This window comes from Varanus komodoensis, unplaced genomic scaffold, assembly GCF_004798865.1.
Source record: "Varanus komodoensis strain SLA01 unplaced genomic scaffold, ASM479886v1 scaffold69, whole genome shotgun sequence".
Taxonomy (NCBI): domain Eukaryota; kingdom Metazoa; phylum Chordata; class Lepidosauria; order Squamata; family Varanidae; genus Varanus; species Varanus komodoensis.
The window spans coordinates 3,002,236-3,025,083 of record NW_025336334.1 but is presented as its reverse complement, the minus strand read 5'-3'; the positions used below and the strand labels follow the sequence as shown (position 1 = coordinate 3,025,083).

The 22,848-nt window shown below is 46.4% G+C and overlaps 2 protein-coding genes across 5 annotated transcripts in view; one reads left to right on the top strand and one right to left on the bottom strand.

Annotated features, from left to right (window-relative positions):
• The window catches only part of SMC1B (structural maintenance of chromosomes 1B), a 137,160-nt gene extending 129,077 nt beyond the window's left edge, over positions 1-8,083 (top strand). Inside the window, exons 25-27 of the mRNA XM_044450840.1 lie at positions 5,491-5,560; positions 6,921-7,031; positions 7,204-8,083. Coding sequence (XP_044306775.1) covers positions 5,491-5,560; positions 6,921-7,031; positions 7,204-7,326 — 304 coding nt within the window. The 3' untranslated portion in view covers positions 7,327-8,083. The remainder of the gene's footprint in view (positions 1-5,490; positions 5,561-6,920; positions 7,032-7,203) is intronic.
• A 253-nt stretch (positions 8,084-8,336) lies between these two features.
• Positions 8,337-22,848, bottom strand: part of FAM118A (family with sequence similarity 118 member A) — a 26,498-nt gene continuing 11,986 nt past the window's right edge. For 2 of the 4 annotated variants that reach the window (XM_044450852.1, XM_044450854.1), the window contains exons 6-9: positions 20,058-20,343; positions 12,852-12,884; positions 11,247-11,330; positions 9,318-10,552 (exon numbers count right to left, since the gene is read on the bottom strand). In XM_044450852.1, coding sequence (XP_044306787.1) covers positions 10,506-10,552; positions 11,247-11,330; positions 12,852-12,884; positions 20,058-20,343 — 450 coding nt within the window. In that variant the 3' untranslated portion in view covers positions 9,318-10,505. Of the gene's footprint in view, positions 8,957-9,317; positions 10,553-11,246; positions 11,331-12,851; positions 12,885-20,057; positions 20,344-22,848 lie in introns of those variants that run through there. The other 2 variants (XR_006416668.1, XM_044450853.1) reach the window with 2 other exon arrangements.

Genomic DNA, 22,848 nt, shown 5'->3' with positions numbered 1-22,848 from the left:
TGGATTAGTACATGCACTACTGTTTTCAGGTCATTCCCCTCCAGGAAGGGATGCAGTTGGCAAATCAGTGGAAGCTGATAGGACACACTCTTGACCTATGCATCTATCTGAGCTGACATCTGAAGTACTGGATCAAGTAACACCTGCAAACTGCAAACACGGGCTTTCATGGGGAGTGTCACCCCATCTAGAACTGGTTGACCCACTGGTTGTTTTTCCTCATTTACTGGTTTATAATAATGGTCTAGTAGACTTAAAACCAGTGGTTTTGTAATAGTACCATTCCCTGTACAAAAAGTCAGAAGCCTCACTTAACACACACCCTAGCTCCTCTTTCTCGTGGTGGTTCTCCTTGCTCTTCCTCTTTGCTTCTTCCCCATTCATTTGCATGGAGATGAAAAAGCCCCAGTTGAAAATTAACTGGAAAGGTCCCTGCCTGACAAAGATCCTATTGCCTGAATGGTCCTTCGCACAGAGTAGATTCTGCTTGCAGGCCAGCTGATTTTCACTAGTTTGAGTGTGTGTGTGTGTGGGGGGGGGGTTCCCTCTTTATTCAAACCAATGGAACAATTTCTGCATTCACTTAAATAGGGAGGAACAATAGCATTGGTGGGCCTTTGGTTGGTACATCTGGCCTCAAAGGTGCAGTCTGGTCCATGGCATCCATGGGCACCATATTGGAAACCCATCCTGTATCTCTCTAAGATTCATTGCCTATTGTTTGTAACACATGTATTTTCCCATAGCTGCTGCTCTTTTTATTGGTAGCATTAGTGCTTTCGGAGTTGGGAAGGCAGATACAATGTAGATCACTTAAAGGTACTCAGTTTGTTTAGCTTCACAATGATCTTTAGAATTGCTGCAGGGTGAGATCCACAACGGACTAAGATGACTAAAGGGCTATATGTGTGTGAAACATTATTTGATCTGAGACTATCATTCTTAAGAAAAAACTTTGTTGAATGACTGATAGCTTTCAACTGGGTTGTATGATCAAGCCATTCAAATATTTACTGTTTATTAGATCCAACATTTGTACTTCACTAAATTTAAAGTTTTGTTTCTGAATTCCACAATGGAGTGGGAAAATTGAATGTCTGAATTGGCCATACAATGTCTAAGCATCACGCCGCTCCCGGGCAAGCGAATGCAGGCAGACGCACGCGGCTGCGACCTCGACGGCAGCCAGCTCCACTGGCCAGCGCGGGCACACGCGGCGCCGGAGAGCGCCGCCCGCCGGCCCAGGTGATCGGGCGCACGCGGTGCACGACGGGGCGGGTCTCGGAGGCGCCCTGCGGAGTCAAAGCCGCAGCAACGTCCAGGAGGGAACGGCCCCCCAGGCAGGAAACACCGACCCCGCGCTGCAAGAAACGCTTCCGCCCACCTCCAGCATCACGCCGCTCCCGGGCAAGCGAATGCAGGCAGACGCACGCGGCTGCGACCTCGACGGCAGCCAGCTCCACCGGCCAGTGCGGGCACACGCGGCGCCGGAGAGCGCTGCCCGCCGGCCCAGGTGATCGGGCGCGCGCAGTGCGCAACGGGGCGGGTCTCGGAGGCGCCCTGCGGAGTCAAAGCCGCGGCAACGGCTGGGGCTGGCGGCCGAAGGGCCGGCGGCCGAAGGGCGGCGACCAAAGGGGTCGCCGCCGTTTGGGGTGCCGTTCGGGGGGACGAGAGGGGGGCTGGGCTGGCCATGGACTCTTGTTGAAATAGGCTTGCCTACTGCTGATTCTCAGGGAAGAGGAAGGATCCCCTTTTTCTTTTTTTCTTTTTTTCTTTTTATCGTTCTTTTTTCTCCTCCTTCGACCTACTTTATAATCTTACCCTGCTTTAATCAGAGCTTTGAGTCATTCCTGGCCATGTCGACGTTTATATATCCTGGGGAACCCACGGGGGCTGCTATTGGCGTGGTCACGGGCAATGGTCGTTACAACAATAGGGGCTTAACGTGTCCACGTAGAAGAAGGATGGACAGATGGCTGACACCTGTCCCTCCTTCTGATCCTGCCCCCAACCAGAGGGCGCCAGGTAGCCTTGTCAACCACCCCTCGGGTCTGACGGTGCTGCTGCTCAATGCCAGGTCGGTCAATAATAAATCTTCCCTCATCCATGACTTGATTGTGGATGAGGGGGCCGACCTGGCTTGCATAACGGAGACCTGGGCGGGAGAGGGAGGGGATGTTGCCCTCTCCCAATTGTGCCCGCCCGGGTATCTGGTTCAACACTGTTCACGCCCAGAAGGGAGGGGAGGGGGAGTCGTGTTGGTTTACAGAGCCTCCATCTCTCTCACGGGTCTTCCGGTCCCTTTGAGACCAGGGCTGGAGTGCCTCTACTTGGTGTTGGGCGAACGAGACAGATTGGGGATTCTATTGGTGTACCGTGCACCTTTCTGCCCAGCAGTCTCCCTATCTGAGCTGACAGAGACCGTCTCGGACCTGGTGTTGAGGACCCCCAGGATGTTGGTCCTGGGGGACTTCAATCTCCATGCCGAGTCTGGACTGACCAGGGCAGCTCAGGACTTCATGGCCTCTATGATGGCCATGGGCCTGTCTCAACACGTCATTGGCCCGACCCATGAACGTGGACACACTCTGGACCTGGTATTCACGACGGGGCAGGTAGAGGATGACCTGAGGGTGAAGAACTTATGTTTGACTCCCCTGTCATGGTCAGATCACCTCCTGGTGAGGTTTGTGCTCGAGAGCAGCCTCTCCCTCTATAAGAGTGCGGACCCGATTGTATGGGCCCGCCCCCGGAGCCGGATGGATCCGGATGGATTCCTGAAGGCCCTGGGGGAGTTTCCGGCTGACAAGACTGGTGCTCCTGTCGAGGCTCTGGTCGAACTGTGGAACGGAGAGATGACCAGGGCTGTGGACATGATTGCCCCTAAGTGTCCTCTCCCACCGGGCAGAGTCCGCTCTTCCCCTTGGTATACACCTGAATTACGGGCGATGAAGCGAGTTGGGAGACGGCTAGAGCGTAGGTGGAGGAAATCACGGGATGAATCTGACCGAACGCACTTGAGAGCCCACTATCGGGCCTATGCTGTGGCGGTGAAGGCGGCGAAAAAGAAGTTTTTTTCCGCTTCCATTGCCTCCTCACAATGCCGTCCAGCGGAGCTTTTTCGAGTGGTGCAAGGCCTGGTTCGCCTGGGTCCTAAGGAAGATCTGATGCCACCCTCAAAGGCCCGCTGTGACGACTTTGCCAGGCATTTCAGGGAGAAAATCACTCAGATTCGTCACGAGCTGGACTCCACTAATGAATCAGAGGTCTCTGAGGAGTCGCCAATGCCACCGTCTGGTCCAAAATTATTGGAGGAATTTCAATTATTGCGACCCAATGATGTGGACAAGGTGCTTGGAAGAGTACGTCCCACCACTTGCCTATTGGATCCTTGCCCGTCTTGGTTAATAAATAACTCCAAGCACGGGATTGGGACCTGGATCTTGGAAGTGGTTAACGCTTCTCTGAGGGAGGGTCGAGTGCCTGCCCCTTTAAAGGAGGTGGTAGTCCGACCGGTCCTGTAGAAAGCATCACTGGATCCAGAGATGGCCACTAACTATAGACCTGTGGCCATCATCCCGTTTCTGGGCAAGGTGTTAGAGCGGGTGGTGGCGGGACAACCCCAAGCACTCTTGGATGAAACTGATTATCTGGATCCTTTTCAGTCCGGCTTCAGACCCGGGTACAGTACTGAATCTGCCTTGGTCACCCTGTACGATGACCTGTGCAGGGAGAAGGACAGGGGGAGTACATCCCTGTTGGTTCTTCTGGACCTCTCGGCGGCTTTCAATTCCATCGACCATGGTATCCTTCTGGATAGACTTGCGGGATTTGGGGTTGGAGGCACTGCTTTGCAGTGGTTCCGCTCCTATCTCGAGGGTTGATTCCAGAAGGTAGTGCTGGGGGACCATGTCTCTACGTCATGGCAGCTATGCCATGGGGTACCACAGGGCTCCATTCTATCCCCTCTGCTATTTAACATCTATATGAAACCGCTGGGAGAGGTCATCAGGAGGTGTGGGCTGCGGAATCATCAATACGCTGATGATACCCAGCTCTACCTCTCGTTTTCCACTAATCCAGGTGAGGCAGTGGCTGTGCTGAACCGGTGCTTGGCCGAGGTAATGGAATGGATGAGGGCCAATAAACTGAAACTCAACCCAGACAAGACGGAGGTCCTGTTGGTTGGCGGATCGGGTTTCGGAGAGGGTGGATTTGACCTGGTCCTGAATGGTGCAACACTCCCTCTTAGGGATAAGGTCTGCAGCTTAGGAGTACTCCTCGACCTGGAGCTTTCTTTGGAAGCTCAGGTGACAGCGGTAGCGAGGAGCGCCTTCCTTCAGCTTCGGCTGATTAATCAGCTGCGCCCCTACCTGGAGTACGACTGCCTGGCGACGGTGACGCACGCGCTGGTGACTTCCCGCCTAGACTTCTGTAACGCACTTTATGTGGGGCTTCCCCTGAAGACAGTCCGAACACTTCAATTGGTGCAAAATAGAGCTGCCAGGTTGCTGACGGGGATGGGGCGTTATGCTCACATGACTCCAGTCCTCTGTCAGCTTCACTGGCTGCCCACTGAAGCCCGGGCCCAATTCAAGGTGTTTATTATGACCTACAAAGCCCTAAACGGCTTGGGTCCTGGCTACCTGAACGAGCGCTTACGTCCGTATATGCCCGACCGCCCTTTGAGATCTGTGGGAGAGTCCCTTCTCCGGGAACCCTCCATGAAAGAAATTAGGAGAGTAAGTACCCGGAGGAGGTCTTTCTCTGCGGTGGCGCCCAACCTATGGAATTCACTCCCCAAAGAGGTCCGCCTGGCACCGTCGTTACTGGTTTTTCGGCGCCAGGTAAAGACCTTTTTATTTAAACATCATTTCAATTGTTAAAACATATGATCTGGCCAGGGCAACTTCTTCTTCCTTCTCTTTCTCCTCCTATATTTTTATTTTATACTGATAATTTTAATTTTATATTTGTAAATCAATGTATTTTTTGTATTTTTATATTTAATGGTAATTTATTATGTACTATTGTATTTCAATGTATTTTATCATGTTGTAAGCCGCCCCGAGGTTTCGGCAAGGGGCGGCATAGAAATGTTTAATAATAATAATAATAATAATAATAATAATAATAATAATAATGTCTTTTAATTAAGTAGTTAATTAATTTGATTTCTGGTGGGAACCTGAATTTACAGCCTCAAAGCAGAGGATCTTTTCCCTCCCCAAGGTTAAAGTAAAGAAAAAAAATATAAAAAGTAGTCCAGTTTGTTCATTCTGGTGAATTAAGTAAATGTACATTTTTTTCTAGTGAAATAATTGCAGGTATTATTGTTTATTATTGCAAGCCATGCAAAAATAAGCAAAACACACATTAAAGAAACATTTTACTACCACAAAACTTATTACTATGAGAAGTGCAGTGCTATTCTTAAGAGTACAACTGAAGTTATTTTTAATTGGTTTAATTTCTACCTTATTCTTTTAGTTTTAGGCCTGCCCCCTTTTTTATTTTGGATGAAGTTGATGCAGCACTAGATAACACAAATATTGGCAAAGTAAGTTACCCAGTTCTCTTTATTAAAAGGAGCAAAACAATTGCTATCACAAAAATAACTTTATACTTTTATATGAGCACACTATTGTTAAGCTGAAACAGAGAGAAAAAAATTAAAACTTTTTCATTATATCAGACAAAATTGAATCATGCTGTTTGAAATGGAAGTTAACCATATGTACAGACAAGTTAAAGGCAGTTTTTGTTCCATTTTTGATACCTGTGGTTTATGCTAATATATGGCCTTTCTTGACTTTCTGCATCTGAAAGTCTGCTTTCTGCTAATAACCTTCTGCTTATTAGAAAATTCTGTAACTGATATTCAGTGTAGGTATCAGTCTTAAATTAACACATGGCAGCAGTGCTGCCCAGGCATTGGAAGCTTCTCCTTGTTAAGGCTGTCAGGACAGTAAGGTGTCAAGTGGCGGGGGGGGGGGGGTGGAGTAGGGGAGAAGAGGGTGCTGCTTCCTGTTGATGGATTCATGCAGGTTTCATTAGCTTTTCTCTCCAGTTGTAGATACCACTAATTTGTGCGAACAGTTTTTCAAAAAGACATTTTGGGACAGAATATTGGGAATTTAGAAGATAAGTGTCCCTTCCCTATGAAATTGAAAGGGAAATTTCTTCTCCTGCAACACTTTATGGGGGAAAGGAGGGTTCCTTAATATTCTTCAGGAGCATATTTTTGAGTGGATTATTCCAGGTAAGTAATAGGGTTTTTGCTATTGGACTTTGTCAGAGGTTTGGCTTAGCTGAAGCACATCCCTCAAGAATATAAGGTATTTCCATCAGTCTGATCCATATCCTTGGGCACTAATGTTCTTTGGAAGGATTTTCCATTTCCACTTTTATCTGATGTTAATCAGACAACTTGGCTTCTGCTGAGTTTGCCTTTGGGAGGCAGGTGCTCACACATGAATCAGTTCACAGTGAGATCACTTGCCTAGATGTGAACACTGCTAATGGACATACAAATAAGGAATATTCTCTTTCTCTGAAACTTCGAAGAATATTAGGCTTTTAGTGATTGGAAGGTATTTTAACTAGCAAATGTTTGGTTGCGTTGCTATCAGGCAGTAGGCTGGTAGGATTTTCACCCAAGACATGCTCTTATAATTAGGGCTAGGCCAACTATCTGACCTAGCCAGATTTTGCAACATTTTGAGGAACTTGTGAAGACTTGAGGATGCGAGTTTTGGCAAGAGGAGCTTAAATGTCTTAATGTTTAGAAAATGGCTGCAGTTTTAAGATGTTGCAGTTCTATAAGATCCTAACATGGGTAATCTCTGAATCTAAGTTTTTGTTCTATTTTTGTATAAAGTTAACAAATCCCATTTCAACTTAAGTTTCTTCTTAAAAAGGTATCAAGCTTCATTAGGCAGCAGTCCCAAGAAAAGTTTCAAATTCTGGTTATCTCCTTAAAGGAAGAATTTTATTCTAAAGCAGATGCTTTAGTTGGAGTCTGCCCTCAGGTATATATAACTTTGGTTATTCCTCCTGCCCCGTTTAATGAGATAGGGATATAATTCTGTGGAACTGTGTTCATCATCATTCTGAAAGCTGGATGGCACACATACAGTGAAAACTAAGTATCTATGTTTCTACAATGTTTCTGTACTAACTCTTAATCATTTCCCTTTTCAGCAAGATGATATTATGTTCAGTCAAGTGCTGACCCTGGATCTTACTCAGTATCCAGACTCTGATGAGAATGAAAAGGGAGAGAAACAGAGTAAGAGCTCTGTATTAAAAAAGGACAAAGACTGAATTTATTGCTGTTTTAATATGTTTAGCCACTGTTTGCTCCTGTCTGAATTTCCTAATGTATGTTATTGAACCATTGAAAGCTTCAAACATTTAGCATGAGAAGTGGTTGTAAAGAAGTGGTAGTTAAGTATTTTGCTATGTAAAGATGCTTGCAATGCTCAAAGGTTCACACTTATGCTGTATGGAAGGTAACTGCTAAAATCTGAAGTATCTGAGACCAAACAGAAGTGATATTTCAGGAAATCAGAATAGGAGAAAATGGCAGAGAATACCATTATCTATTTGCTGGTTCTGTAACTTCCTTAAACATTATCCTGAGAAGTTTCAAGTATTTCAAGATATTTGGAACCCCACAGTAGAGATGTGGGGAGAAAATTTACAGTGGTGAAGTTAAACTAAGCACACTTCTTTGGCCACTTTGCCTAGCCTGATTATCTCTCCAGTTATATCTTTTCCTCTTTAAACTGGGTTATTGGATTAATATTACATTTATGTGCATCTAACTTTGAACTTTTGGCTTAAATTCCTATATTGTAAGTCCCATAATATTTTGTGCTCTCCAACTGAATATTAACCTTGCTCACATAGGGCAGGGGACAATACCATTTACTGATTAAAAGCTTGTATTACTGATGTTATGTTACTGAGGATTTAATATTTCCTTATACGAAATAGGTTGAGTGTTGTCTATTGTATTTGTCTAATGTGCATAATTTTTATTTGATAGTAGTTCAATAAACTTTGTTCTAGTTTCTCATGTGTGGAGAATCAGTTCTATATGGAAGAGCAAACAGGTGTCTATTTGCAGGCTAGCACGGTTTGCATGAAGTAGGCTGTATGTTATCCTAACAGCACATGTCTACTAGGCGATAGAGATCCAAGTGACATTGACCAGCATCTTTTCCTTTCTATCTCATAGTCAAACTACATTCTAACATGTTTGGTTATCTTTTCACCTCATGCCCATATTTCTCCAAAGTTAATAGATAACACCAAGAATAACAAGAATGTTTGCTTCTGAGATTTTTTTTAATTAAAATACATAGAAATTAAGAGCCCTTATTGTTCTCTGCTGCATTCATTTTTTTCTTAAAGGAAAAAATACCCTACAAAATGTACAAAGCCCTGTAACAGTACTGGGAGCAGAAGGAAAATACTAACTGCTGCTGTTCCACAAACATTTGTGTGAAAATTCATAGTGCTTTAAGTTCTCTCACAGTTCTTGTGTTTCTTTGTGTACTTAGAAGAATATTCTCAGAAAGGCATCTTCCTCTCACAGAAGAATTGTTTACTTATAATGGGCAATAACATGATTAGTCAAAGAAGTTAAAAGCAAGACAGTTTTACAAATCGGAATGCCATTTCAGAAGCTCTATCTCACTTTTGCAGTATTTTAATCCTGAGGTAGTTGCAAGACAGTCTTGGTTAAAGGATACCTCTGAAATGTAAACCAAATTTCAAAAAATAACGTACAGGAATAACATTCTTAAGGGATGTACACCTTAACTAGTTTCAATGCATATGAAGTAAAAGAATCCTGATTGAGTTTTTGTGGCACAATCATAGCAGATAGTTGTTTTTCAAGGTATGTTCTCACATAGTCACAAAGAGACAGCATCTTCAGCAGTACCTGTTTAGAAAAGAAACCCGGTGTAAGATAATTCTGCTTTAAAAAGTATGAAATCACATTTCCTTTAATGTGTATGTATAGTCAGAGTAAATGAAACTGTAGCTGTCATGGACATGCACCTGAAAATTCTGCATCATAGTGATAAACTTACCTGGAGGGAGCAATTCTGTGGCCCCTACATAGTATCATAGGGACCAAGGATATGTCAGATCTGAGGCTGGAGAGAGCAGAGGAAATCAGAGTTCCACCATCCCTCTTCCTCATAATCAATGCAGAAATAACTACACTGACTACTATGAGGTCTGGTGGTTTAAAGTCCTTGTAACAGGATTGCACCAGTAAGTTGGTGTGAAGGGTCAGTGGGGCTTGCCATCTCCTACTTTGGAGCCAGCCAAGGGGGATATGCCATGGGAAGCAAAAACATGAAGAAGCTGGTGCCTGGGGCAGCAAGACCTTCAGCAATGGGGCACTGGGCAGGACAGGCGTGCGCACAGCCCAGCACTGAGCACCCAGGTGTGCAGGTGCTTTCCTTAGGAAGAGAAAATGTGGGGGAGAAGGCAGAGGCAGTGCAGCACTGAAGTGATAAAGAAGGCTGCAAGGAAAGGAATGGGGTGATGAACATGGTGTGGAGAGAGAGAGGAAAGTGGCAGCAGGAAGACAGAGGTCGTAGGAGACCATGACTTGGGGCAGGAAAGGTGCTAAACTCCTATAGTCTGGGGCAGAGGCAGGTATATAAGGGTGGACACAGCTCACCTTACCCCCCAGGAAGAGTGCCTGCGTGGGAAAGGAATGGTGTGTTGAGAGTTGGCAAAGGGGAGAGGAATTGTCTCACTGTGCACATGCATGAGAAGGACCTGGCAGAGCAGGGGATTGCCAACACAAAAGCTGAAGCTCTGGAGAAGCTGACTGCAACCTTTGGAAGCAGTGGCAGGAAGAGGGGAAGATGCAACTCCCTTTCCTAGCCAGGACAGTCAAGAGTATGCCTGAAGTTAAAAAGTCAAGTTCCTTTTCAGCTAAGCCTCTGTAGGAAGTGACCAGGTGGCCCTGCTGTTTCTGTACCCAGTATTACATTAAATGCATTCACTGCTGACCAAGCCTGTTTGTGGTGAAGCAATGAAGCAGGCCGGGGTGGGGGTGTGTTTGATGTTCAATGCAAATCATAGTTGGTTATAGCAAAAACTGCCTTGAAGAATTTGTTATCATTTTAGAAAGCCAACAAAAGCGGACTCAATCTTGCAAAGCACATTCTTTCCCAAACACTAACCGTTGTTTCCTTCAACAAGCCAGTAACAAATGTACTCTCCCCTAAACAGAGAATCTCCACTCTCAAGGAGTACAGTGGACTACATTCCCACTTGCTGAAAGCTAATGCATATCAGTACTTCAGCCACAGCCCTCCTTGCTTTTCCAATGAGGGTGTCTAATCAGATGGGTTGAAGGAACAGTTGGACCAACCTACCTGGAACTGTGTAAGAAAACAGGCTTTCAAGGTATGAAGACGGGGCCCAGCTTTCTCACAGTACAGCATTCCCAGCCAGACAGTTCAGATTCAGAATGTGAGATAAATAGTGTAGAAGGAGAGGAGTTGGTGGGTAACTAAAAAATCAGTGTTAACAAGTGAGATTAGTCAGGAAGCAACTGAGATCTAAACTCTCTTGGGCATGCAGGGAGACTGTAGAGCAAGAGGGGGACGAGACTGACTTCCTAGACCTGATGAGATAGTGGCAAGCCAAATGGGTGGACCATCAGGCACTACTGCTGTCTGGTCTGCAAGCAAAGTGAGCCACCTGAGGCGGGGGGGTCAAGACTGTGGGAAAACAAAAGGAAGAGGGGGCTGCTTCAGGTTGGAGTCAAACTGCCTCATGGACAGAAGCTACTCCCACAAATTTGGGGGTTTTGATCTGTGTTTTGTTGATTTACTTAATTGGTTGGTTGTGTCAATTAGTTGGTTTGTGTCGGAGTATGATTATGCATGATCTTTTATGTTGTAAGCATTTTAAACTTTTTATAAATTTTTATTGCTTTCATCTATTTTACTGTTGCATTTTATATGCTGGTTTAGCATTTTGCAAGCCGTACATAAGCCACATAGATGTGTCTGTATGGGCTTTGTAACCCATATGGTAAATTGCCTGCCTAGTGCAAAATTGGCATATATCATGAAACATCTAGGTAGTTTTGTAGATGGGGTGAAGCTTCTTATTCAGCTCTGTTGAGGATTTGTAAGTGTGAATGCTGGCAATTCAGCACAATTCTTTAAAAATGAAAAAAATTGACGAATCAGATTTACCATTATCAGGTTGTCTTGCTTTCTTAAGTTGGTCATTGCCATTCTCCCCTAGCCTTCGCTTTGCACAATCCACACAAGATGCTCCTACAAGAACAAATTGAGCACATGTATTCAAGCAAAAAACTTCCAAGTTAATATTGGTATCATACAACTGTTAGTCTGAATCTACCAGCACCATTAATACAATGCATAACATAATCCTTTGACGATCAATTACCAGATATTTTACTCAACTCTAAAAAGTTATCAGAAGACATTTATGCTAGAGAAAGTTGAAGGTAAAAGAAGAAAAGGAAGATCAAATATGAGATAGAAGGATTCTATAAAGGAAGCCATAGCCTTGACTTTACAAAAGCTGAGCAGAGCTGTCAAGGACAAGAAATTTTAGAGGGCATTCATTCAGAGTTACCATAAGTCAGAGACAACTTGATGGCACATAAATAATTACTGCAATGCACTCTGGGGCTACTCTTGAAAGACAGTTCAGAAGCTGCAGCTGGTGCAGAATGCGGCAGCCAGATTAATAGGCCCAGAGGGCCAAACATATAAAACCAGGTCTGGCTCACCTGCATTGGCTGCCGGTATGCTTCCAGACCCAATTCAAGGTGCTGGTCTTAACTTAAAAAGTCCTACACAGCTTGGGACAGCAATAACTGTTGGTGTGCCTCTCCCAACCCCAATCTACCTGGATGCCATACTCAACCTCTGGGACCTTCCTCCGGGTGCCAACCCCTCAAGGGGGTTCAAGGAGGGTGGCAACTAGGGAAAGGGTGTTTTCTCTGGTAGTCTCCCATCTTTGGATCAGTCTCCCTGCTGCAACCCACCTGCTGCCAAATTTGCCATCTTTTCAGCACCACGTTAAAACAGCCCTTTGAAGAGGCATTTAAAGATTTCCCTGGTCATTCAGGAGTCTAAGATGAGTATCCAGGTGCCTTTCCTTTATTCTTGCATTGTCTTTTAATGTCTTTTGTGCTATTTTAAATTAATTCTTGATAATGTTATATCTATTATATTTTTAATACTTTGTTGTAAACTGTCCAGAGAGCTTCAGCTACAGGCAGTATAGAAATAAACAAAGTGCAAAGCACATTTTTCCTTAGGACAGAATGCATTCATGACAGTAGAGTCCACGTGGTAGTCTTTGCCTAAGCAAAATAGGCCTAAGGAAGGACCATCAATTTAGGGCATCTGCATGCCACACCACATGAATTTCCTAAAAGCCATCTTGTATGCCATCAGGGGAGAGAGCAAAAGGGGAATTGCTAGCTGAGAGAAAATCTGAAAAAGAGGACAATAGAATGGGGGGGGTTGGGATAAGGGTAGGAAAGGATAGAAAAAGAAGCGTTGGGATAAGAGTGGCTGGGTTCTGAAAAGTCTCCCATGTTTTCCCATCACTTTTTGTCTTTGTCCTAATTGCAGAAAATGCATTAAGAAGAAACAGGATTGTTCAGTTTAGAAGCACATGATATTCTAAATAAATAAATATTTATACTCAAAACCGAGGAATGGTTCTCCTAAATGCAAAAACATGACATCCAGTTGTTCCCAAGATGCCATTCCCATTCAGTACTACAAGAGATGCATGCAAATAAAAATATACTTAACCCAAAAGTGTTGTACTATCCGCTTGATCTGCATCTGGAGAAAAAAAAGATGGTCTATAACCAGACTGGATAGAATATAGCTTAACTTAAATAAAACCATGCATTTATTTTTCTAAGTTATTGATTTAAAATGTTGCATGAAACACTAGGAATGCTTAGACCCACCTTATCTACAACTTTGTTTATACGCTACTTGGACAACTCTTGCAATATTTCTATACAACAGGCTAGGCTTCATCTATGGCAACTGCAAACAAAACTTTATGTGTAACTTTATGTGGTGTCATGGATCCTACTTTAAAATCTTCAGTTCTGCTGTATCATACTAACATTTCCTATGATTTAGCAGTGTAGGGTTTTGTTTTCTTTTTCATTCAGCTACAAGCCCATGAAGGCCTATTGGAGATACTCTTGAGATGAAAGAATACAACATTCTTTGACGTGGCCCCTGTGCATCACACATATGGGTACTGCGCCTGCGCAGTGCCTTTGGCTGGAAGATTGATAGCTAACGGTTTTTGGTGGGAAGCTCCACTCCCCCTCCCCCTTGTGGCCTATAAAGAGCGGAGCGTCCGCCATTTTGTTCAGTCTTTGCGACCGCCGTTCGCTGTGCCTCGTGCCGCTTTCAACTTTCGCTTTGGCTATTCTTGGTTCTCTCCTTATATATTGCCCTTATACTACTTTCCCCTTACTTCATTTCCCGCTTCTGTGTAGTTTTTCTCTTGTTATTTCTTCGATCTATCAAAAAAAAAAAAAACAACCAAAAATATATACCTACCCTCTGCACTATCTCTCCTTTTTCTTCTTTTTTTCTGCGATGGCGCAGCGAGCAGCTTTCCGCAAAAGTGCGGACTGCAGGTCAAAAATGGCACCTACTGACCCACACGACCTATGCCTCCTCTGCCTTGGAGAGGGGCATAGGACGGATAAGTGCGTTCATTGCCTAGCCTTCTCAAAGCAGGCTAGGAAGAACCGCGAGAATCGGCTTCGGAGGCTCCTTTGGGATAGGGCTCTGATGCAATCAGACCCGTTCATCTCTATTCCAAAACCTGGCTCCGCTTCTGTGGCTCCACCCTCATGCCCTTCGGATGAAGGTGCGTCTGCTTCGGTGGCCCCCTCTGCTTCACCAAAAAAGAGGCATGAGAAGCGGAAGCATGCCGAAGAGAAGCCGGCAGGCCATAAGAAGGCCAGAAAGGAGAAGGCCTCTAAGCCTCCAAAGAAGGCTAAGTCCACGGACCGTTCCCGACATTGGGACTTGGAGCTGACAGGACCCTCGGTACCGGTGGCGGTTACGATACCGACCCCGCCCGAACCGATCCTTCAGGAGGCCATGCGGGTTACCCCTCAAGGGTCTCCCCGACATGCGGTCGACCTCCCTCCTGCACCCCTTCCAACTCTATGGGGGTCTATTTCAGATGGAGAAATCCAGGACTCCCCTCCTAGAGCAAGGTCACCAACACCAATGCCCATGGTGACATTGGAGACAGAAGCTGGCCTGTCCCCACCAGGGAATCGGAGGAGCTGCTCAGTAGAGCAACACCCGGAGAGTTGGCGTCGTCCCTACTACCAACCTTGGGGAGACCCAATCTCTGTGGGGTACTACCCTGCTCCCAGGGCACGATCCTCACGTCCGCCCCGCAACCAACCGCGGTCTGTGGATTCAAGGAGGGTGCCACCTCAATCCCCGCAAAGTGGAAGCAGCCGCTCCTTCTCGCCGGCGGAGTCGTCATCTTCTGCCCCACCGTACTACGGTGCTGATTCGGATTACTCTGAAGTAGACTCAACCTCCCCGGACGTCGTGGTGACATCCCAGGATCCTGCGTCACCCGATGAGTCACACGTCTCCTTCGCGGAGCTGATGTCGAGGCTTGTCTGGTCCCTGGACATCGACGCTGCCCAGCGCCCAGGACCGTCGATGGACAAGTTTTACAACGTCGTCCGCGGGGAGCAATCGACCTCCATCGTTCTGCCGCTTATAACTACCCTGCAACAGGCGATGATGCAGCCCTGGGACCTACCTTCACATCCTCAGCCAACGTCCAGGAGATATGAGTCTATGTACAGGGTCCGGGAAGAAGACATCCCCTTTCTGCTAAAGCACCTGAAACCAAACTCGGCGGTCGTCGAATCCTCGCAAGGCAGAGAGGCGAGAGGACATACGGCGCTGAGGGATAAGGAGGGCCGGAAAATAGATTCCCTGGCCAGGCGAGTCTATGCTGCCTCGGGCTTAGGACTTCGCATTTCCAACTACGAGGCGACGTTGGCGCGATATCAATATTTTATTATGCAGTGCCTCCACAACGTCGCCTCCACCCTCCCAGACCACCAGGGTGACCTTGTGAAGGTCCTAATCAAAGAGGCCATGCAGGTCGCGGTGCAGCAGTTGTCCACGGCACGTCACCATGTGGACACTGACTCCCAGGCCTTGGTCAGTGCCGTTTCCCTCCGGAGACATGCATGGCTTTGGAATTGTAATTTCCCGGAGGAAACCAAGCGGCGAATAGAAGAGATGCCTTTTGATGGTTCCAGGCGTCCATTCACGTACCGACCACAAACTCAAGAAACTGCACAAGTCAAGAATGACGGCGCGCAGGATGGAGATCCAGTCACATAGCAGACGTAAGTGGTCCTGGAATCGGCCATCCTACAGGCAGTCATACCAGCAGAGACAGCTGCCGGAACACCGCCAGCAACAACAGCATCAACAAGGGCCGCCGCCCTCAGCCCCAACAGCGTTTCCAACAGGGCCGCCGTCGTTTCGACGATCGGAGGCAGCGCTGACGGGACTGGCGAACCACTCCTCATGCTCCTCTAATACCCACCCCCCTCTCATCTGGGGATCGGCTCCAAAGCCGACTCCCCATTTCAGAGTCCATCACATCTGACCGGTGGGTATTATCCATCGTTCAACACGGCTATCAAATAGAATTTGACATTGTTCCTCCATTGAGTCCGATCCGGTCTACTTCATGTTCGCTGGTACTTCTCGACGAAATACATCAACTTCTCCTTAAAGGAGCGATTCGTCAAGTATTTCCATCTGACGGACTTCACGGATTCTATTCCAGATACTTTACGGTCCCCAAGCGGGATGGTGGTCTACGTCCGATTTTGGATTTACGGGACTTGAATAAGTTTATTATACCAAGAAAGTTTCGTATGACCACCCTTCAAAACATTTTGCCGTTGTTATGGAGAGGGGATTGGTTCGCCTTACTGGACCTGAAGGACGCCTACTTTCATATTTCAATTCATCCAACTTACAGGCGTTTCCTCCGTTTTGCTGTTGCAAACCAACTTTATGAGTTCACAGTTTTACCCTTTGGACTGGCTACGGCTCTGAGAGTTTTTACCAAATGCATGGCTCCTGTCTGTGCCTTCCTACGCCTTCAGGGCATACAAATTTACCTGTACCTCGATGACTGGCTGTTGGTCTTGCAATCCAGAGAAGGACTCCTAGACACCATCCATACAACCCGTTCCTTACTAGATAGTCTGGGCCTACGTAATAATACAGAGAAATCTTCTCTTCTTCCAACACAGACACTCACCTTTATTGGAGCCCGCCAGGATTCGACGTTGGAGAAAGCCTTCCTCCCTCAGGACAGACAGCAGACTCTCACTTGCCATATCCATCAAATCCGACAAGAGGGAACGGTTACGGCAAGATCCATCCAGAAGGTCCTGGGGTATATGGCCTCCTCAGTTGCCGTAGTTCCACATGCCAGACTTTGGCTTCACCCACTACAACTATTCTTCAACAAGGTGTATCATCCACAAAGAGACCCACAGTCGAAATGGATTCGTATCCCGTCTTCCGTGCTCCACTCCCTGTGCTGGTGGCTGAAACCGACCAATCTCGTGATGGGAGTCCCCTTCAGGGCGCAACCTCCTTCGATAACTCTCGGTACCGACGCGTCTCTCCTAGGATGGGGGGCGATATGCTTTGGCCTGTCTACCCAGGGAACTTGGACTCGTCTAGAATCCACGAATCATATCAACTTCCTAGAGCTGCTGGCAGTCTTCAAAGCACTTCGTTCTTTCGAAGACCTCCTTCATCATCGGATCGTTCAGATAACTTTGGACAATATAGCAACCGTTTTTTATCTGAACAAGCAAGGAGGGACGAAGTCACCGACCTTAGCCAGGCTTTCTATGAGAATTTGGGACTGGTGCATTCAGAGACACATTACTCTGATGGCCATTCATCTGGCTGGCACAGACAACGTGCACGCGGATCTTCTCAGCAGACACATCTTCACTTCTCACAAGTGGGAACTGGATCCTCGTACGCGCAACCACCTGTTCAGGCGCTGGGGGTTCCCCAATGTGGACTTATTCACTACTCGACAGAACAGGGTGTGCGAGACTTACTGTTCCAGAGCGGGAATCAGACAAGCATCCTTAGGGGATGCATTCATGATCCCTTGGGACAACATCAACTTCTATGCTTTCCCTCCGATCCCTCTTCTGATGAGGGTCATACCAAAGATAGTGAGCAACCGTGCATCGGGGATACTAGTTGCCCCTTGGTGGCCACATCAAGCGTGGTTTGCAAAACTGCTCAACATCTCCCGCAGGGAGTTTCTTCATCTTCCAGCACTTCCATATCTTATAACGCAAATGGACGACACACTTCGTCACCTGGACTTGCTCTCATTGAACCTGACAGCGTGGTGGATTCGATGATCGACCTTCCACTGGGGCCAACGACGGATTCGAGAGCCTCGAATCCAACAGCTTCTATTAATCCATCGGTATCGACGATTACTTTGACCGCTTCAGTTCCGATTCTCGAATCCAACCATGCGGGTGCCTCTCACTGCCACAGTCTCTCCGTACCATCCGGTTCGAGATAGACCCCATCGAATTCGAACCCAATGCTCTTGCACCCTGAGATTCAGCATATTATCGACTCTGCCCTAAAGCCGTCCACAAGGAAGTCATATACGGCTAAATGGAAACGGTTTTCCACCTTCGCCGAGTCTCATTCGTTCTCCCCACTTGTCTCATCAATTGAACAAATTCTTCCGTTCCTTCTGGAGTTGCATCACTCTGGACTGAAGCCGTCTTCTATTAAAGTGTATACGGCCGCAATAGCCTACTACCGTGGCTTAGTCGACGGATCACCCCTATTTTCTCATCCTATCTTCAAGAGATTTTTGAAAGGACTATATAATCTTAATCCATCAATTAGACCGGTTATGCCCACGTGGAGCCTTTCTGTTGTTCTACAGGCCCTTATGAAGGCCCCCTTTGAACCTTTGGTGACTGTGGATCTCCGATTAGTTTCTTGGAAGATGGCATTCATTGTAGCTGTCACGTCAGCCCGGAGGGCCAGTGAACTTTGTGCCCTCCGCGTCAACCCTCCTTATCTAAACTTCCACAGAGAAAAGGTCGTTTTACGTCTCGACCTATCTTTCTTGCCCAAAGTCTCTACACCTTTCCATACAGGACAAGACATTGTACTGCCTGCCTTTTCTCCATCGCCGTCGAATCCCTTGGAAAGATCCTTGCACTCCCTCGACGTTTGGTTTTGTTTAGCCTTTTATCAATCACGAACGGAGTCTATTCGGCAATCCAATAAACTGTTCATCAAATATTCGGCTAGAGATCAGGGCGACCCAGTCACTCTACAAAGGCTTTCTAAATGGATAGTCCACACTATTGTCTTGTGTTATCAGTTAGCTAAGCTCGAATTGCCTTCAGTTCCTCGAGGCCATTCTACTAGAGCTGTCGCTACATCTTCTGCATTCGCATCCGGGGTTCCGATTGATGACGTCTGCAGAGCCGCTACTTGGGCGAATCCCTGCACTTTTGCCAAGCATTACCGTCTCGATGTTCGGGCTCGACGGGACTGCTCCTTCGGTAGAGCTGTTCTCTCCTCTGTCCTTCGATGAGGACACCTTCCCTCCTCCTTTGATGGTAAGTTTGTTAATCTACCCATATGTGTGATGCACAGAGACCATGACGAAGAAAAGCATCTTCCCTGCTGAGTGAAGTCTGTGGAATGGCAGCTACCAATATCCAGATGGCAGTGAAATCTAATTTACTTTGGCTACAATACTACGTGGAAGTAAGCACTATTGAACTTAATGAGATTTATTTTTGAATAGACACATATAGGATTGCACTTAATGCTTTTAAAAATTTACCACGGAGCAGTTTGGAGACCAATATGCAGATGAAGTTATCCATATCTATATTAGGACTAGGACTTGGCCTTAGACAGTGACAGCATGGAAGTGCCATTAACTAAGGTGCAATTAAAGGGCACAGTAAGTACTGCTCAGGAGGAAATTTGCTTCAAGGGTTGGCACAAATACATCAGTCTGTATCAAATGGCTACATGTATATGCCTAGTGCTTTTGGATAATGCATTATCCTTTCTGTTCCCCACCCACAAGAAGCTCCTCCAGAGTACAAGACAGTGATCCCTGGTAGTGTTTTGTAGACATAATCAACGATAAAAGAAAGGCCAATATACGGGTCTTACTGAGATCAGGACATAGGCTAATTGACAGTATCTATTAAGATACACTTTTACGTTATCCCTTATACAGGGCATGGCAACAAGCATGCGAACAGTAAGCTTTCACACCTTCCACATTTGACAATCAGGATCAGGGCAGTTAAAGAACAAAAGAGTTTCTTATCAATTCGCCATTTAACCAATCTGTGGATAAAGTAGGAATTATAGTCGTCAGTAACAGTTGATAATACAGACAGTAAATATTGCAAATTAATTCACTGAGGAAACAAGAGTGTGATCTCACATATGTGGCAGCAGAGCAATGGACTTCCAAAGCCACATATCCATCCAGAAGCGAGGTTAGCATGCCTAAAGAAAGAAAAGCCATGGTGGCTTCTTCCCTCCCCCTGCGCATGCTGGCCTCATGCCACCTGATTTCTATACCAACCTGAAACCCTAGAACAAGCCATGGGTTGTGGGTTCATTTGAAAACCACCTCTGCCAATCATCTCACTGGGTTTGGACAACATGGGTCATTATGGTAATGAAGTGACCATCACATACAGGGTGGGAAAAGCCACTGTGGCATCTTCTTCTTTGCCAATCATGTGAATCCAGCACATATCTAGGGCAATGTACTTTAATTTCTGTAAGATGTGCAGCTAAGAACTGCATGTATATGGAAAAGAGCAAAAAATGTTTCTGCACTGTGTATTTTTATACTGTATGCAGTACCTGGGCTCCTCTGTTTGCAGATCTGAGAAGTAAGATCTTGCACATACTCTGGAAAACTTTCAAAGCAATCCCCATATGACACTACTTTTATACCATACAGAAGCATATCGGCTTGGAGTTTAAAAAACTGGTCTTCATTTTCTTTCAGCACCAACATGTAATGTTCTAAGTCCACTTTGTTTTTGACAGTGTATAGAAAGAGAGCCTGAAATATCTGATCACACAAGGTTTCTCCACAGCCTACAAATAGATAAGATTTTGTCCGGTACAGGTTCTGCAAAGCCTCCTGTAAAAAAGAAGAAATCCATAAGCAAACACTAAACCATTCAGGCCACAGACATGGTAAAAGCAGAGGTGCGAAACCTGTGGCTCTCTAGATATCTTACTATGGGCCATGCAGCCTACAGCTGATGAAAGCTGGAATGCAGTATTTGGAGACCTACATGTTGCCATTCCTGCTGTAAAGGATTATTTGCAATAGAATCAAGGTTCATAAGTAGCTATTTGCCTGATTGCCAGCAATGATCAGACTTGCTTACAAGAAACCTAGTATGGAAGTTATCAGACTTTTGAGATAGTGGTTCCTCTCCACACCCCTCTTCTTTCACATTGATACCATACCACAAATAACTTATAAATATAGGCTAATAATATTTTTGCATACTAGTAACATTTATGGAATTATTAGAACACTGTTACTGTGTCTGTGGAATTTGGTAGCATGACCAGGTATTAGTTTCACAGGTATATGAACATAATGGCCCAAGCTCACCAGCGTTTCATGTGAGTCAGAATGTTACAGTGCATAGACTGTTAAACTTGTGCCAGAGAGACCATGCTTCAAATCCTTCTTCAGCCATAAACCTCTACAATAGCCTTCAACAAATCACTGTTTTTCAGCCTGGTCTTCTTGACAGGACTGTTGTTGAAAATATGGATAATTATGCATATTGCCTGAGAACCTTCAAGGAAGGTTAGAATATAATCTCTAATAATAAAAGATGTTTATTAAGATGTGCCTGTTTAGACACCTGAAACATGGCATGCATTCTAAAGGGACTCTAGGATTGTGTAAAGGTAAAGGTTTCCCCTTGATGTTACGTCCAGTCATGCCTGACTCTAGGGGGCGGTGCTCATCTCCATTTCCTAGCTGAGGGAGCCAGCGTTTGTCTACAGACAGTCTCCGTGGTCATGTGGCCAGCATTACTAAACACCGAAGTGCACGGAACGCTGTTACCTGCCCACCGAAGTGGTACCTTTTTATGCTTTCGAACTGCAAGGTTGGCAGGGGCTGGGACGGCGCACAGGAACTCACCCCATGTGCAGATTTGGACTGGCAACCTTTCGATCAACCAGCCCAGCAGCACAGCGGTTTAAACCACTGCGCCACCTGCAGTCCCTAGGATTGTGTACTTCATGGTTATTTTGGTTTTAAATCTAGTCATGAATTTAAATGTGTTCAAACAGTTGAAAAATATAGTAACGCATTCAGCCACTAGGAGCAGATTTCTCTAATCAAAGGACTTTGTCCAATACAGCATGAAATCATGGAAGGTTATCAGGCCAGAAAATGAGGGATTTGCCCACCTTCCTGCCTGCTTGCTCCCTTTTACTGTGGGCGAGGCCACCCACAGGAGAATAAAGTGGACAGGGCTCTCCCACAGAGAGGCTACAAAAACCATAGGTACGCACTTAGGATTGCTACAATGTGGAGTCTGGCCTGGCAAGTAGTTGGTGGCAAAGTGCAGTACATAAGACCCATGGACTTTAGCAGAGCAAGGGTGAGACTGGTTAATTTACACATGTTTGACAGCTACCAACTCATGAACAGTGAAGCAGTTTCTTTCCCAATAAGGGTGTGGGGAGCATATTTCCCTGCTTAGCAATATGATTCTTTAAAGTAAAATATTGCCCTGCTAGCTTGCAGTACCCTGCACCCTTTCTACAGTTCCTGGAGCCTCTAGGTCAGGGGTCCTCAAACTTTTTCACCAGGGGGTCAGCTAAAAGATGCCAGTGCTGGGCACAGGCCAGAAAGGTGCTGCCAGCGGTGCACGCAGGCCAGCAAGGGGGTGGGGGCAGTGCGTGTGGGTGCGTGCACTGAAGCGGGGGTAGGATGCATGGCGAGGGGAGGGGAGGTGAGGCTGGAGCATGCACACACTACGAGGCGGGTGCACAAGGCAGCGGCTTGCTCACTTGGAGATCATGTTCTCCAAGTGAGCAAACCGCTGCCTCCCCACGCATGGGGTGAGGTGGGCAGTGGCAAGTGTGCGCGTGGGTGCAGGTGCGGCGGGTCCAAATGGGCACGGCAGGCCAAATAAATGGGCATGGCGGGCCGAACCCGGCCCGCCATGCCAATTTATCCAGCCCGCCACAGAGGTTTTGAACTCGCCGCACGTGCGCCCCTGCCCACACACACACCTGCTGCTGCCTGCCTCGCCCCGGGTGTGGGGAAGCAGCGGCTTGCTCACATGGAGATCGTTTTGGACTCGCTCAGAGAAAACAATCTCCAAGTGAGCAAGCCACTGCCTTATGCACCCCCCTTGTGGTGCATGCCTGCCCCCACCTTGCCTCACTTCCCCTTGCTGCACGTGCCCACATGCGCCTCACCTTGCCACACCCCTGCTCCCTTGCTGGCCTGGGCATGCCGCCGGTACCACCTTTCCGGCCAGCGCCCAGCACCGGCACCTTTCAACTGGCCCCCGGGTGAAAAAGTTTGAGGATCCCTGCTCTAGGTACTTCAGAAATCTACATCCCACCCCCTTTTCATTATTACTTTTGACAGCTGTCAAAA